Genomic DNA, 16,649 nt, shown 5'->3' with positions numbered 1-16,649 from the left:
TTACAGGCTTGAGCCACCGCGCCCGGCCGCAAAATTATTATTAGTTGCAGATGATGAGCTTATCCACTTGCAAAGCCCAAACGATTCAATCATATAGTGGATTAGAGAATGTAAGACAATATAAGCTTGGTGGAGTGGCCATTAAATATATTGGGGGGGAAAAAACGTAGCTTCCTGGCCGGGTGCAGCAGCTCACACCTGTAATCCCAGCACTTTGGGAGACTGAGGCAGGTGGATCACCTGAGGTCAGGAGTTCGAGACCAGCCTGGCCAACATGGTGAAACCCCGTCTCCACTAAAAATACAAAATTTAGCTGGTTGTGGTGGCTCATGCCTGGAGTCTGAGGCACAAGAATTGCTTGAACCTGGGAGCCAGAGGTTGCAGTGAGCTGAGATCACGCCATTGCACTCCAGCCTGGGCAATACAGTGAGACTCAGTATCAAAAAAAATTAGCTGGACGTGATGGCGCGTGCCTATAGTCCCTGCTACTCGGGAGGCTGAGGCACAAGAATCACTTGAACCCAAGAGTGAAAGCTTGCAGTGAGCTAAGCTCACACCACTGCATTCCAGCCTGAGGGGGACAGACTCCCAAGAATGTATCATCTGGAAATAGTTAAGGATATGCATAATTATCTGAAAGGACCCTACAGAGTTTCAACTGAAGATGGAAACAACCTTGCAGTGCAGTGCCTGACTGGATGTAAAAATCAGATATTAAGACTTAATTTAAAACAATGTAGCCTAATTTATTACCATGTAAATATTTTGACCCAGCTGTGAACAATAGTTGGCTTTATTTATCCATCTACAAGGGAACATGCTGTTTGTGTACTAAGGGGGAAAGTGTCTAAATTATCGCTCTCCAATAGAGGTCGTAGGCAAGTGCCATACATAATTTATATTTTAATAGTTATATTTTAACAAGAGGAAATAGATGGTACATTTGACTCACTGTACTCAAAATATTATCATTTTAACACATTATCAGTACGAAAATATGAGATATTTTATGCATCCTCTTTTTTATATTAAATCTTAAAAGTCCAGTGTGTATTTTCCACTTGAGCACATATCCATTTGGACTTGCCACATTTATTGTTAATTTATTTTTTATTTTTTTGAAACAGAGTTTTGCTCTTTTTTTGCCCAGGCTGGAGTACAATGGTGCAATCTTGGCTCACTGCAGCCGCCACCTCCCGGATTCGAGCACTTCTTGTGCCTCAGCCTCCCGAGTAGCTGGGTCCACAGGCGCACACCACTGTGTCTGGCTAGCTTTATATTTTTATTAGAAATAGCATTTCACCGTGTTGGCCAGGCTGGTCTCGAACTCCTGACCTCAGGTGATCTGCCTGCCTCAGCCTCCCAAAGCGCTGGAATTACAAGCGTGAGCCACCTTGCCTGGCCTATTTTTTATTTTTCTGTATTTATTTTTATTTGTGTCAATATACGGAGTACAAGTATAGTTTTGTTACACGGATATATTGTCTAGTGTGAAGTCTGGGTTCCTAGTGTAACCTTCACCCAACCATTTACATTCCACCCATTAAGTAACTTCCCATCCCTCACCGGGCTCCCACCCTCCGAATCTCCAGTGTTTATTATTCCACACTGGCCACATTTCAAGTGCTCAAAAAGCCACATGTGGCTGGTGGACAGTGGAGGGTCAATTATTATTAACCCATAGGGAGATGGCAGAGAGTGGAAATAGCTGGGAGGTCCTAGTGTGCATGATTGCTTTCCTCCTTGTCCTGGTCACTCTGTGAACCCTGCTCTCCCTTATTCACCCCCGCTTCCCATTAGACTCTTCCCTCCCTGCCTCACGCCCAGTAGGGATACCTGGAGAATGGGTACTGTCTTATAGCTTGGAGGTGGCAGGGGGTGGTGGGGGGGGACACTTCATGAAATCTGGGACCTTGCCACTTTCTCTTCTTTCAAGAAGGGGCCACCAAAGTAGAGGATGTCCGGGAAATGGGATGTGCCCCAGGGTGGCTGTGCAGTGGCACCTTTCCATCGAGGAGCCTGGCATGGATTGGCATGCAGGCAGTGAGGTTAGGGCAAACGGTGTTGGGTGCAGGTTCTGGTCTTTCTTCTTGGGAGCTGGAATAACCAAGGAATACCAGATGGGGTTTGGACAGAGCAGACACGAACACACTAGAAGCGTGTGAGGCCTTTTTGAGACATAGGCCTAGCACTGATCTACTCCTGACTATGCCGGCAGAGTCCTGGCTTCAGGGTCCTACCTACCCCTCGCCTCCCAGAAAACCAGAACATGGGGAGTTCCTGGGTGAGGGAAATCTCCTTTGAGGAGGCTTCAAATACAGCCATGCCTGAGGATACAGCTTTAATGGGAGTCTTAACTCCAAGAGTCTTAGGTTAGCCGGCTCCCAGACCCACCCTACCCCACCTCTCCATGTGCACATCCTCAGCTGCAGACTCTGCATAGGCCAGGCAGCATCACCTCATGGAAAATTACATGCTCCAAGCCCTGCCAGAAATGGGCTCAAATCACCACTTAAAAGTTGTGAGAGGCTGGGTGTGGGGTGCAATGGTTCATGTTTGTGATCCCACACTTTGGGAGGCTGAAGCAGAAAGACCACTTGAAATTAGGAGTTCTAGAGCATCCTGGGCAACATAGCAAGATGCCATCTCTACAAAATATATATATTTAATAAGCCAGGCATGGTAGTGCCCACCTGTGACCCCAGCTACTTGGGAGATTGAGGCTGGGGAGGATCCCTTGAGCTCAGAAAGTTGAAACTGCCGTGAGCCATGATAGGACCACTACACTCCGGCCTGGGTGACAGAGCCATGCCGTGTTCAAAAAAAAAAAAAAAAAAAAAAAAGGCAGTGAGATGTGAGAGTGGGTAAAATAATTCACTCCATCTAAGCTTCTGTTTCCCTTTCTTTAAAATAGGGGCAATCATGGCAGCCTCCTTGCCAGGTTGCTTTGAGGTTCAAGGGCATAAATTTATGTTGTCCTCAGTACAATGCTTGGCACGCAGCGGATCGCGGTGAATGAGAGCTGTTGAGTGAGGAGGTACACTGGAGGGACGGTAGGAGGGGACCGTGGAGCGTGTTTCTCTGACTCTTGGAGCTAAGACTCTCTTTAGTGCCTTCCCCATTAGAGATCTACCGCCAGGGATGATCTAATTCTACACACAGCTTGGCAGTCGGCCATCGGCTGCCAAGCCGGCGGTCGCTGGAGCCCCTGGATGCTGGTTGCCCTCATGTGACCCCTTCTTGTCTTCTCTGCTCCCTTGCAGTGACAGCCTAGCCAAGATGGGGCTGTAGAAGTAAAACCTTCACCTGTGCAGGAGATCTCTGAGAGGATCTCACTGTTGCGTGGGAGGCTGGCCTCCAGCTCGGAGCTTCAGTGTCACTGGAAACAGGCCGACCTCCGGTGGGGTGGGAGTGATGCTCATCACCCATCTCCTGCTCAGCTGGGGAAGCTTAAGCATCAGGAAGCAGCTGTTGGAGAGTGAGTTGTGTTATTTGAGAGGGTCCCGATCTCCCCATGTCCCCTGACATCAGGTTGTTAAAGGTTGCCTGCTTCCTCCTCCCAGACAACTTAGAATACTACAACGACCTATTAAACATGCCTGGCTTGTGGGTGATTTTGAGGGAGGCAGAGAGACAACAGATATCAGTGGGAGATTTTCAGACACAAGAGAGGCAGAGTGTGGATGGAGACCCGTCCTCCCTCCGTGCCGTTGGCATCTTGTGCTGGGATGTAGCTGCCGATCCCGGAAAATTAGAAAGTCTTAAGTTGGTTTTGAAATGAATGCCTTTTCTTTAAACCTTTGATGCTTTGGGGTTTTTAAAAAATTTTTTCATTGAAACTATGTTAACTCATTAAAGGAAACCTTTTTTTTTTTTTTTTTTAAAGGATAAGGCCAGGTGCAGTGGCTCATACCTGTAATCCTAACACTTTGGGTGGCCCAGGTGGGCAGATTGCTTGAGGTCAGGAGTTCAAGACCAGCCTGGCCAACATGGGGAAACCCCATCTCTATTAAAAATACAAAAATTAGCCAGCTGTTGTGGTGCACACCTGTAATTCCAGCTTCTTTGGAGGCTAAGGCAGGAGAATCCCTTGAATCCGGGAGATGGAGGCTGCAGTGAGCCAAGATTGCACCACTGCATTCCAACCTGGGCAACAAGAACAAAAAAAAAACAAAAGCCACTTGGATTTAGAAAGACTACACCAACTTGTGTGTGTGTGTGTAAACTAAAACTTAATACATGGAATGGCAATAGACATGAATATAACCTATAAAAATGTGTGTGTGGAAGATACATACACATCACACACAGATGACATATCCAGTGTTTGTCCTGTGATGGATGTCCCACACTTTTGATAGTGCATGGCTATTTAAGTGGATGGAGCCCTGGGGTGGGAATTAAACCCTGGCTCCAATCTGTGACCTGGGGCAAGTCCCTTAATTTGGTCTTTCCATCTTTGAAAGTGTGATCCCACCACACCCAGCTATTTTAAGGAAGTATTTGACACAGATACATAAATGGCACAGGAGTCACGATGGTGACATTGCATGTTCCCCTCCTGCGTTTGGTTTTTTTGTTTTGTTTTGTTTTTTGAGGTAGTCTCACTCTGTTGCCCAGGCTGGAGTGCAGTGGTGCAATCTCAGCTTACCGTAACCTCCGCTTCCCAGGTTCAAGCGATTCTCCTGCCTCAGCCTCCTGAGTAACTGGGATTACAGGCACCCACCACCACGCCTGGGTAATTTTTGTATTTTTAGTAGAGACGGGGTTTCACCAGGTTGGCCAGGCTGGTCTCGAACTCCTGACCTCAGGTGATCCGCCCGCCTGGCCTCCCAAAGTGCTGGTATTACAGGTCTGAGCCGCCACGCCTGGCCACTTTTTGTTTTTTGACTGTCACTACTCAGGCTCACAATATGAGGGCAGTGAGCTTTAACCTCCTTGCTCACACAGCACACTTCCAGATACAAGGGCTTTTGGTCAGGACATGTGAAGGAGCTAAAAGATCCCCAAGAGTACTAAAGTCAGCTAAAGCCACAACACAGCGGGCATTGAAGTCCTGCCTAGAACATGTAACCATGTGTGTCAAAGCAGTCACAGTTCTCTCCCATTTACTCAGCTGCCCTCAGCCCTGCCACAGTTTGAATGAAACAGTCTTCCGCCTTCCCTGGGCTTTCCTGACTTTGCAGGATAAGGCTGGCGAGTGTTCCAGAAAGTACTAGATTTTTCTCTGGTGACAAAAACCAGAGCCCCTCACCTCTGCGAGTTGTGGCCCATGTCCCACTGAGCCTCTTGCACAACCCCCTCCAGGGTGTCATTCCATCTGACAGGGCTTGTGTAGCAGAATGCCTCCTGTGTTTCAGCAAAATGAAATTCTGCCTAGGGATAGGGTAGGCTGTCAGCCCCTCCTGTGAGAAGGGGCCATGCCCAACAGGCAAAACCTGGGAGGAATGCCCACGGCCGAGGCTGCCCCTGGAAGGCCTGGAGTCCCATTCAATCCTGTCTTTTCTGCACACACCCCCCCCCCCCGCAACCGTCTGGGCTCTCAGCAATTCCCGGTGTCTCTACCTCCAAAACGTGGCCTAAATATCTCCCACTGTGTCCTCCTCCTTCAAACCCACATCCTGGCCTCCATCCTCTTTGACCTGCATTTCTGCAACAGCCTCCTGACTGAATTCCATCTCCCCTCCTTCATTCCTCCAATGCCAGGATCTCCAGGAGTTTCCAAATACAGACTGAATCACCCGCCTGCTTACATACAGCCACTGGTTTCCTTGTGCTCCTAGAGTGACCTCCACACTCCTCACCAGGGCTGGGTGCAGTGGCTCACCCCTGTAATGCCAGTACTTTGGGAGGCCAAGGCAGGCGGATTGCTTGAGGCCAGGAGTTCGAGACCAGCCTGGCCGACATGATGAAACCCTGTCTCTAATAAAAATAAAAAAGTTGGCTGGGAGCGGCAGCTCACATCTGTAATCCCAGCACTTTGGGAGGCTGAGGCAGGCAGATCACCTGAGGTCAGGAGTTCAAGACCAGCCTGGCCAACATGGTGAAACCCTGTCTCTACTAAAAATACAAAAATTAACCAGGCATGATGACGGGTGTCTGTAATTCCAGCTAATTGGGAGGCCGAGGTTGCAGTGAGCCGAGATGGCACCGTTACACTCCAGCCTGGGCAGTGGAGCAAGACTCCATCTTAAAAAAACAAAAAAATACAAAAATTGCCGGGCATGGGGGTGCACACCTGTAATTCCAACTATTCAGGAGGCCGAGGCATGAGAATGGCTTGAACCCAGAAGACAGAGGTCATAGCGAGCTGAGATTGTGCCACTACACTCCAGCTTGGGTGACAGAGGAAGTCTTTGCCTCAAAATTTTTGAAAAAAATTATGACAGGGTGTGGTGGCTCACACTTGTAATCCCAGCTCTTTGGGAGGCTGAGGCAGGCAGATCCCCTAAGGTCAGGAGTTTGAGACCAGCCTGGCCAACATGGTGAAATCCCATCTCTACTAAAAATAAAAAATTCACCAGGCATGATAGCAGGGGGTCCCAGCTACTCGGGAGGCTGAGGCAGGAGAATCGCTTGAACCCAGGAGGCGGAGGTTGCAGTGAGCTGAGATCGTGCCACTGCACTCCAGCCTGGGCGACAGAGCAAGACTCCATCTCAAAACAAAAAAATTAAAACTAAAGCAAAACTCTTTATGTGGCCTGACAGGGAGGGCTCTGTGTAACCTGAGCCCTGGCTGTGTGGGTTTTTATTCTATTCCATTAATGCTGCAAGCTTGTTCCTACCCCCAGGCATTTGTGCGCTGTTTCCTGTACCTGGGTTGCTTCTGAGCTGGCTGGTTCTTTCTCATCATTCATTTCTCAGCTCATGATGCTCCTTCCTCAGAGGGGCCTCCCCCAGACCCCCTGACTCCCACATTCACCCACCTCACCCCATTTTCCTTGTTATGCGGAGCAATATGAGATACCGTTTTATTTATAGTTTTACACCTCCATTCAGCACCCCCAACGCTACACGTGTGCCCGGGAAAACAGCGTGCGATTTTCACTGCTCTGTCTCCAGGGCCTAGAAGAGTTTGTGAATATTGGTGGGTCTGCAGGAAGTCTTGGAGGGAACAGATGATGAGTGAAGGAATGTAGCCTCTTGTAGCCGATCCAAGTCACAACTAAAGTCATCATGCACTAAAAGCCCTCTGCTCTCTGGCCACATTGCCTGGACCTGGCATCGGGTGGTTGCTTAGAACAGCTAGGGGAAGGCCTTGCAGAGGGCATGCTGCCCAGCCACAGTAGCGGAGGTGGCGGTGGTGGGCGTGGAGGCATGTTGTGTACCCTGTACACTGGGGTGAACCACAGGGCAGCTTGAGAGAGTCACAGAGAGTGAGGCCGGCCTTGTTGCCCAGTGAGAGCCCAGGTCTGACTCCTGCCTCAAGCCGAGCTGCCAGGGACAGCCACTGCCTGGGCACTTGGGGTAAGAATTGTTGGTTCCATGTGTCCTTCTGCCCTGGAACTGCTGGGCTGGCCAAGCTGGGGGCCAGGGAGGATGGGCGAAGGGTCCAGGCAAGGGTCATTTTCTGTAGTCCCAGGAACAGGGCTGAACTAATGGTGTGGTTAGTGTAGACCCAAGCAGGGGCCTGGCCTTACAGGGAGGGCTCCTTGCTCCCGCCTTAAAGGAAAGTTCTGTGGTCAGTGGGCTGAAGGTGGAGGAATCCGTTCCTCCAGAGGTTCGGGAGAGCTGGGAAGGGCTGTGAGCTGGGACCCATTTTCCCTCGCCCTGCCCAGAAAGTTGGATGTGGTTTCCGGGGTGGGGTGGGGAGTCCCGCCCGAGCAGGCTATGGGAAGTGCCTGCCTCTCATTGGGCAGCCTGTTTTAGCCACTTCCCCAGAGCTGAGTCACAGTGCTTCTGAACACCCCTCCCAGAGGCACAACGAACACCCTTTGGCCTCCCAAACCACAGCTGCCCCCAGGACCGGCCCAGGCCTCTGGTGGGAGCAAGGACCCCCACTGCCTGCTTGTTCTAAAACTCCGTGTTCCAGCTCCTCACCTGGACGAGTGACTCCAAATCACTCATGGCTGGTGAAAGCAAGCTCTTGCTGGCCCTCAGTCCTGCTGCGTGGCCTGTCTAGTCTGAGCTCCAGAGATCCCGGCCTTGTACCCACCTCAGACTACAGGCACTGCAGCCCTCCTCGCTGGGGCAGTGGGACAGACGTGTGACTCACTCTAGGCCCCAACTCTCTCAGGACCCTTCCTTGCTGGGCAGTTTTTTTGTTTTCTTCTTTTTTTCTATTGAGACAGAGTCTCCCTCTGTCACCCAGGCTGGAGTGCAGTGGCGCAATCTCAGCTCACTGCAACCTCCGCCTCCCGGGTTCAAGCGATTCTCCTGCCTCAGCCTCCTGAGTAGCTGGAATTACAGGCATCTGCCACCATGCCTGGCTAATTTTTGTATTTTTAGTAGAGACGGGGTTTCACCATCTTGACCAGGCTGGTCTTGAACTCCTGACCTTGTGATCCACCTGCCTTGGCCTCCCAAAGCGCTGGGATTACAGGCGTGAGCCACTGCGCCCGGCCCCTTGCCGGGTATTGAAGATGGCTTTCCACAAGCCACAAAGTCTTGTTCCCACCCCTTCAGCGAGTGAGACCATGGCAACAGGCAGCACTGGATATGCCTATCCCTGTCTTTCTGGGGTGTGGGGTTGAACAAGATCCTGGAGATCCCAGGGCTAGCCCAGGATGGCTGTAATTTCAGCTGAGTTTCCCTGCTGTCCCCTCCGACCTACCTCTATAGTTCCACCTGCAAGGATGTGGTGGGGGCTGTGGCTAACAGGTTGCGGGGAGCCGCCCACCCCGTAGCCGTTGTGGCCAGGATATTTGTTCCCTCTGGGCAGCCACAGTGACCTGAAGCTTCTGTGGTGCGTCCTGGGAAGCCAAGTCTGTGGTTTTTTTTTTTTTTTTCTTTCCTCTCTAATGAGCATATAAGATCAGGAAATCACAGGGCCTGACATCACTCACAGGGTCTGGGGATTCTGGCTGTCGTGTTGAAACCTTTACACAGCTCTAGAGGCTTGCGCTACCATGTTCCCACCTGGTTCTGACCATCCACGCCCCCTCCCTGCTTCCCTGTCTTTGTTGTTTACCTGATGAGCACACCTGCCCTGTCTTCACCTGTGTGTTCTCACTCAAGGCTGCTGTTTCTCAACTGGGGCAGTTTTGCCTCCTGGGGAACATTGGGCAATGTCTTGAGACAGCATTGCTTGTTGTGAGTCGGGGAGGGATACCACTGGCATCTACTGTGTAAGAGACCAGGGACACCGCTTAACACCCAGCAGTGCACGGGGCAGTCCCACGTCCCGATGAGAAATTACCTGGCCCAAATATCAACAGCGTGGAATCTGCTCTAGGATGACACAAGAACCTTCCTGAAGCAGCAGTTGGGTCCCCCCTTCTCTGCACCTTGCCACCCAGCAATGGGGAGGAGCACTCAGTGGCGGGGGGTCACTGACCAGCGACGCTGCCACCAGAGCTGGAGAAGGGCCTGGAGCGGGGTGAGGGGAGCCCTGGGCTCAAAGATCCAGCTTCTAGCTCAGCTCTGTTCCTCTGGGCTAAAAGCCTGGATAAGTCACTTGTCTTCAATAAACCTGTTTCCTCATCCATAAAATGAAAGGGCAGCACTGAATATCCCCTCCAGTTCTTTGAGATTCCTGGATGCCGTGCGTAGACCCAGGAGCTGGGGTGCAGGCAGGTGGAAGATGGGGTTCTCTCTCTTCCTGACTGGTACCGTAGAAGCCTGAAGGATTTGCCAGGACTGAAAGTTCGTTTGTAGCCTGGCCTTATTTCTTTGTATGCTCAGCATGACTAAGGCAGACCCTACCTGCTCTTTATTTTTCTTTTCTTTTCCTCTTTCTTTCTTTTTTGTTTTTTTGAGACAGTCTCGCTGTGTTGCCAGGCGCCAGGCTGGAGTGCAATGGCACGATCTCGGCTCACTGCAGCCTCCACCTTCCCAGGTTCAAGCAATTCTCCTACCTCAGCCTCCTGAGTAGCTGGGACTACAGGCGCACGCCACCATGCCCAGCTAATTTTTGTGTTTTTAGTAGAGATGGGGTTTCACCATGTTGGCCAGGATGGTCCTGATCTCTTGACTTTGTGATCCGCCCACCTCCGCCTCCCAAAGTGCTGGGATTACAGGCGTGAGCCACCGCGCCCTGCCTTCTCTTTCTTTCACCTTCCTTTCCGTCCCCTTTTCCCTCCGTCTTTCCTTTCCTCCCTTTCTCCCTTCCTCCCTTCCTTCTTCCCTTCCTTCCTTCCCTCCCTCCCTCCCTCCCTGTTTTCCCCAGAGTTTTACCTAGGAGCCCATGGCTGACCAAGAGGGTCATATATGATATTCAGGGGTCAGCAAATTACAGTCCATGAGCCAAACCCAGCCTGCATTTGCTTTTTATAAATAAATATGTGGCTTTTTGGTGTTCTTTTTTTCTTCTTTTATTGGTTTATTACAAAGGATAAAACTCTGGAATAGCCAAATGGAAGAACTGCATGAGGAGGCGTGGGGTCAGGTGTTGGGGCTGGGGAGCAGGGGGACGCCTCCTTCCCAGGGCCTGGATGTGCTCACCAACCCAGCAGTTCTCTGTAAATAAAATGTCATTGGAACATAGCCATATCTACTTGTTTACATGTTGCTACGGCTACTTTCTTTTCTTTTTTATTTTGGTTTTTTTTTTGTTGTTTTTTTTTTTTGAGACGGAGTTTCACTCTTGTTACCCAGGCTGGAGTGCAATGGCGCGATCTTGGCTCACCACAACCTCCGCCTCCTGGGTTCAGGCAATTCTCCTGCCTCAGCCTCCTGAGTAGCTGGGATTACAGGCATGCGCCACCATGCCCAGCTGATTTTTTGTATTTTTAGTAGAGACAGGGTTTCACCATGTTGACCAGGATGGTCTTGATCTCTTGACCTCGTGATCCACCCGCCTCGGCCTCCCAAAGTGCTGGGATTATAGGCGTGAGCCACCGCGTCCTGGCCTTTTCTTTTTTAAATGTTGTGTAGAGATAGAGTCTCACTGTGTTGCCCAGGCTGGTCTGCAACTCCTGGACTCAACTGATCCTCCTGCCTTAGCTGCCCAAAGTGCTGGGATTACAGTTGTGACCCCCCACCCCCACCCCGTGCCTGGCCAGCGGCTGCTTTTATACTAAGAAGGCAGAGTTGAGTAGCTGTGACAAAAACCCTATCAGCCACAAAGCGAGAATATTTGCCGTCTGGCCCTTTGCAAAAAGTGTTTGTCGACCCTTGATCTAGCGGTTCAATGTCTAATTGTTTAGAGGCTGAGATAGGGCAGGAGGGTGGGTCCCAGGACTATCAGGTTAGAGTTAGGGGAAGGTCACTTTCCTAAGGGTGGGGAGGAGGGAGGGCTGACCTGTGACCAAGAGCAGAGCGTCATCTCCAGGCATAGTGCCCGTCCTCACCCACGTCACTGTGGCAAGTTGGCCAGGTGCCAGGCTCCCCCCAGCCCCAGCCCGAGTGAACTTTGTTGGAATGACAAGCAGTGTTGTGTGGGCATTGGGAGCGGACACACTGCTGGTGGGAGAAGCCATTAGATCCGGCAGCAGAGGCTTGAGAGAACAGGGAAGTGGATGGGGGTGAGGACGCAGAGAGGTCAGACTGGGAGCCCTGGAGCCAGGCTGTGGGCAGGAGAGGAGAGGAGGGAGGTGCTGGACTTGCAGTGGGTGCTCGAAGGCCGACCGTGTGGCACACCCTGCCGGACCGGACTCGGTGGTGAACAGACCCGTTAAAACTCTGGAAGTTCGCACTGCAGCAGGCAGATGACAGTCCAGACAGCAGGGGTAGAAGAACGTAGCCGGTGCCTGCTGGGAGACAGGACATCTGAAGTGCTGTGGGGGGCAGGTGGTAGGGAGGACACTCCCTAGCTGAAGTGTCCCATCATTCCTGGGAGCAGTGATGTGTCCCAGCTGAGCCCTGAAGGATGCTGGGTATCACAGGGGTTGCATCAAGGAACTGTTTGTGTCTAGTACAGCTCAGGGGACAAAAGTAAGAGACACTGAGGAGCGAGGTGGGGACTAATCATTGGATCACAGGGTCTGCACTGGGTAGGCCGTCATGTGGATAGGTTTTGTTTTAGCCAAGGACAGGAGAGAGACAGACAGGGATACATTAGGCTGAGGTCAGGGGCCACATGGGGTGTGGTGGGCTCATGTGGGGCAGCAGCAGGCATGCGGAGGAAGCACCCACCATCTGAATTTTGCAGTGGGAAGGGTGGGTCTGGACTGGGGGCACCTCTCAGAACTGTGCTGCTGGCTGGTTGGGAGGGAGGCAGGTACCTGGTGTCCAAGCATCACCTCTCACCCACCATACTTTGTTAAATCCCTACGCCCATCTCCCTCTACCCTGCCCAGCTCTGCTGGGCTTAGTAGTTGGGACAAGTCTCTCTGGGTGAGAGAGGGGCTGGTTTGGACCCAATACTGAACTTCATCTTGGCCCTTGCCAGGAGCTGTGAAAGTGGTGCCTCCAGGCTCCTGGACTCTACCTCTGCTGTTCTTTGGATTTCTGGTGAATCACCTAAGAATCAGTCTTCAGATCGTGGTGGGGACCAAGTCATTTAGGGTCTAGTCCCTGCCTCCCACTCTCCAATGATGAAAGAAAGTAGAAGTTCCCCAATCTTCATCTCCCACAGACACCAGAAGGTGGAGATGTCGCAGGCGGGATCCCCATTTATGGGATACCAAGCGAAGGCTGAAAGGCTGGGGAGCTGGTTCTCTGGGTCCCAGCAGCCCCACCCCAATTCCGATTCAGAAAGAGAATTGTGCCGCCCACGCACGTGGAGGAGCTGCTCAGCCTCTGTCTCCCTGGGCCCGTCCTATCCTTCCATTCTGTCACTGAGGACCATGACTCAGGGTGGGGTATCCACTAACTCCACAGGGGTCGAGGTTAGACAGCAGGAAGGACATACAGCACCATCTCCAGGCTGGCTGTTCCTAGGAGCCAGCCCATAGACTCCGTCTCTTCCCAGGCTTACTGCCTGGAATTGCTGGATTCACCTTCACATCCTTAAAGGTGGTCCTGTTTGCTCTGGCAGCACCCTGGCTTGCAGGGGCGGAGGAGCCATTGTCTTTTACGAGAAAGGTTCTCTCTCTCTCAAGTTGCAGGGAAAGTGTGTCTGAGGCTACTGGAACTCTAACCAGATTTGCGAAATCACTCTACTCTGAATGCCTGTGAATGGAGAAACAGGCAGGGTGATACCATTGATTGCTGGCTTATTTCACATTGTTAGGAGCGTGGGGTTTAAATGACAGCCCCTTGGCAAATAGGCTTTTGTGCTGTGTGGCCAGCCCGAGTTAATCCTCTGCCTCCCGTTCTCTGCTTGCAGCCTTATGATCTCATTGCGTCCCCCTCCGCCCACCAGACTTGGACTTCAGATCTGACCCCAGACCTGCCAGCTACCTCGGGAGGGCCCACCTCCCCACCCGTCCAGCAAAATGCCGATCCTCAAGCAACTGGTGTCTAGCTCGGTGCACTCCAAGCGCCGTTCCCGAGTGGACCTCACGGCCGAGATGATCAGCGCGCCGCTGGGCGACTTCCGCCACACCATGCATGTCGGCCGGGCTGGAGATGCCTTTGGGGACACCTCCTTCCTCAATAGCAAGGCTGGCGAGCCCGATTGTGAGTCCCTGGATGAGCAGGCCTCCTCTTCATCTTCCAAACGCAGTCTCCTGTCCCGGAAGTTCCGGGGCAGCAAGCGGTCACAGTCGGTGACCAGGGGGGACCGGGAGCAGCGGGACATGCTGGGCTCCCTGCGGGACTCGGCCCTCTTCGTCAAGAATGCCATGTCTCTGCCCCAGCTCAATGAGAAAGAGGCCTCAGAGAAGGGCACCAGTAAGCTGCCCAAGAGCCTGTCGTCCAGCCCTGTGAAGAAGGCCAATGGTGGGGAGGATGGCGAGGAGGTGGGTGTGGAGGAGGCAGTACCCCGTCGGAATGGGGCCATGGGTCCCCATTCCCCAGACCCCCTCCTCGATGAGCAGGCCTTTGGGGACCTGACAGATCTCCCAGTCGTGCCCAAGGCCAGCTACGGCATGAAGCACGCGGAGTCCATCATGTCCTTCCACATCGACCTGGGGCCCTCTATGCTGGGTGATGTCCTCAGCATCATGGACAAGGAGGAATGGGACCCCGAGGAGGAGGAGGGCGGTTACCATGGTGATGAGGGCGCTGCTGGCACCATCACCCAGGCTCCCTCGTACACCATGGCTGCCACTCCCCTGGCAAGGCAAGAAGGCAAAGCCGGCCCAGACTTGCCCTCCCTCCCCTCCCATGCTCTGGAGGATGAGGGGTGGGCAGCGGCCGCCCCCAGCCCTGGCTCAGCCCGAAGCGTGGGCAGCCACACCACACGGGACAGCAGCTCCCTCTCCAGCTGCCCCTCGGGCGTCCTGGAGGAGCGCAGCCCTGCCTTCCGGGGGCCAGACAGGGCCCGGGCTGCTGTCTTGAGGCAGCCGGACAAGGAGTTCTCCTTCATGGACGAGGAGGAGGAGGATGAAATCCGCGTGTGAGCAGACAGCGGGTGGCCACCCGGAGCTCTCGGCTGCTTCTTCTCCCTGCCTGCACCCCACTATGACCTTTGACCCTACGGTGTAGGGGCAGCCAGGAGCCTTGCTTTGAACCGTGGACCCTGGACCTTGTAGATGAAGGACATTGGCCTGGCCCTCGGGTCTTCGGAGGACTTGAGGTGCTGGCATGGGTGCCAGCTGGCTGCCTGACTTCATCACGCTCCCTGCACTTGGGCTGCGTGGGACAAGGGCTGTTTTCACAGCAGGAATCGGCTTTCCTCTCTCGGCCTCCCTTTCTTCCACCCAGGCCTCAAATGGATGCCAGATGCCGACCTGAGTTCCTGCCACGTGCAGCCAGTGGGTCAGCCAGGAGGCAGCCTCAGCTCCAGGGCTGAGGACACTCGGCTCCCCTTTTCTCTGCTGGCGTTTCTGCTGTGCTCAGCGATGGCTGCTGGGGATGCAGCTGCAGCGGGAGGAAGGAGGGGGTCTTGCCTCTCAGCCCTCCCTGCTCCACCCCAACCGCCGTCCTGGAAGTCTGGAACCCCTCGGAGCTGAGCTGGACCAGGGGCAGCCTCGAACGTGTGCACTAAACGCAGCCCTTTCCCGGGGAAGAGACCAGGATGGGGAATAGAAGGAAAGCCCTCAGGCTTCTGAAATTGCAAGAAGGGACCCTTCCAGGATGACACTAGGAACAGGGCTAGGGCCCTCACTCAGTCCCTAGGAGCTCGTTTGTTCTTTATTATTATGTTTAAATCCTTATAGAGCAGTATCAGGACAGCGTTAATAGGACTGCCGCAGAAGGAGAATCAATCCTTTTAGAAAACCTTTATACTAAGCTTCCTCTTTGAAATTCACAGTGGCGACGAGTGGGCTGGAGTCTGGGACATCCATGGCAAAGACACCAGCTCCACTTTAGTGCTTCCCAACTTGATTTAGAATGACACGGGGTGGGTGCCCGGTGTGCGTTTTCCCTACCCACCCCCCATAGCTATTAACAACTGAGGAAGGCCAGTGTAGAACATTTTTGGAGAATGATTTTTTTTTTTAAATAATCATTCCTATGGGAGGAAAAGTTTTTTTTTTTTTTTGGGTAGTTATTCCCTCCCTCTCCCCCACCCCACACCCTCGGTACTGACTACTTCCCCTTCCTTTCTCAGGCCTCCCCACCCCATACTTCTGAGGCCAGGGGTGCCAGATTTAGCAAAACCAAAACAGGGTTCAGAATTAAATGCGAATTTCAGGTAAACAAAAAATAATTTTCTCAAATTAATATGCCCCCACGCAATATTTAGAACACTTAGGCCAAAAGTTATTTGTTTTTCTGAAATTCAAGTTTCTCTCTGAGTCCTGTAACTCTCCCGAAGGGACTGAGCAGAAGCTCGGGGGTGACCCCCAAGGTTGACTGCCGGTTATTCTTCTGTGCTGGGAATAGCTCGACCCACCTCCCTGTCTCCCTGTAGCCAGTGTGGGGAGGAGAGAGACGAGCCAACCACAACCACAGGCGTCCCCATGGAGACTCTGGCCTGGCCGCCTCTCTCTTGCCTGACTTGAGACACTAACTTAGTTCCTGGTTCGGTGCCCTGTTGGTGCTCCTGTTTCCAATAGCTTAACGCCCACAGTGGGGGAGGAATCGCAGGGGCTGTGCACCCCGCCAGCTGCCCTCAAATCCCATCCAGGCGAGTTCCAGACTCTAAACTGAATTTTTTTTCATGATATTGTCAAAGCAATGAGGAATCATTAAAGAAAGAAAAAAAAAAGCCCTTTACAGCTCGCCTGGTGTCTGTCTCTGCTTTTTGTAAGGGCTATTTCAGGATGGGGGTGGGATCTGGACCTGGGTCCTGGGGCTGTCCATGGGGGCCTGAGGTGGCTTCTATCTCTCTGTCCCTGGGGACCTGCCTCTGCTTCGATGCTATCTGCCTAGGCGGGCCACTTAAGAATTTGGGGACACAGGTGTCCCAACTGCCATCTCTTGTAGGCCCTTGGCACTTGGTCAGCTAGCTATTCTGTGCCTCCCTCTTCTCTGTAAAATGGGTATCCTCCCACTCTTAAAGGGCTGGGGCACAGACACAGTGAAGTGGGCTTTTCTGGTTTTGTGTTTTTTTTTTT

The 16,649-nt window shown here is 52.6% G+C and overlaps 1 protein-coding gene across 3 annotated transcripts in view; it reads left to right on the top strand.

The window, feature by feature from the left end:
- CDC42EP4 (CDC42 effector protein 4) overlaps window positions 1-16,305 on the top strand; it is a 28,430-nt gene extending 12,125 nt beyond the window's left edge. For 2 of the 3 annotated variants that reach the window (XM_017535616.2, XM_017535617.2), the window contains exon 2: window positions 13,370-16,305. In XM_017535616.2, coding sequence (XP_017391105.1) covers window positions 13,479-14,546 — 1,068 coding nt within the window. In that variant the 5' untranslated portion in view covers window positions 13,370-13,478 and the 3' untranslated portion in view covers window positions 14,547-16,305. Of the gene's footprint in view, window positions 1-7,444; window positions 7,468-13,369 lie in introns of those variants that run through there. The other variant, XM_037740995.1, reaches the window with a different exon arrangement.
- Window positions 16,306-16,649: the final 344 nt, after the last annotated feature.

The sequence above is a fragment of the Cebus imitator genome, unplaced genomic scaffold, assembly GCF_001604975.1.
Source record: "Cebus imitator isolate Cc_AM_T3 unplaced genomic scaffold, Cebus_imitator-1.0 Scaffold93, whole genome shotgun sequence".
NCBI classification, from domain to species: Eukaryota; Metazoa; Chordata; class Mammalia; order Primates; family Cebidae; genus Cebus; species Cebus imitator.
This window is presented reverse-complemented; position numbering and strand designations above follow the sequence as displayed.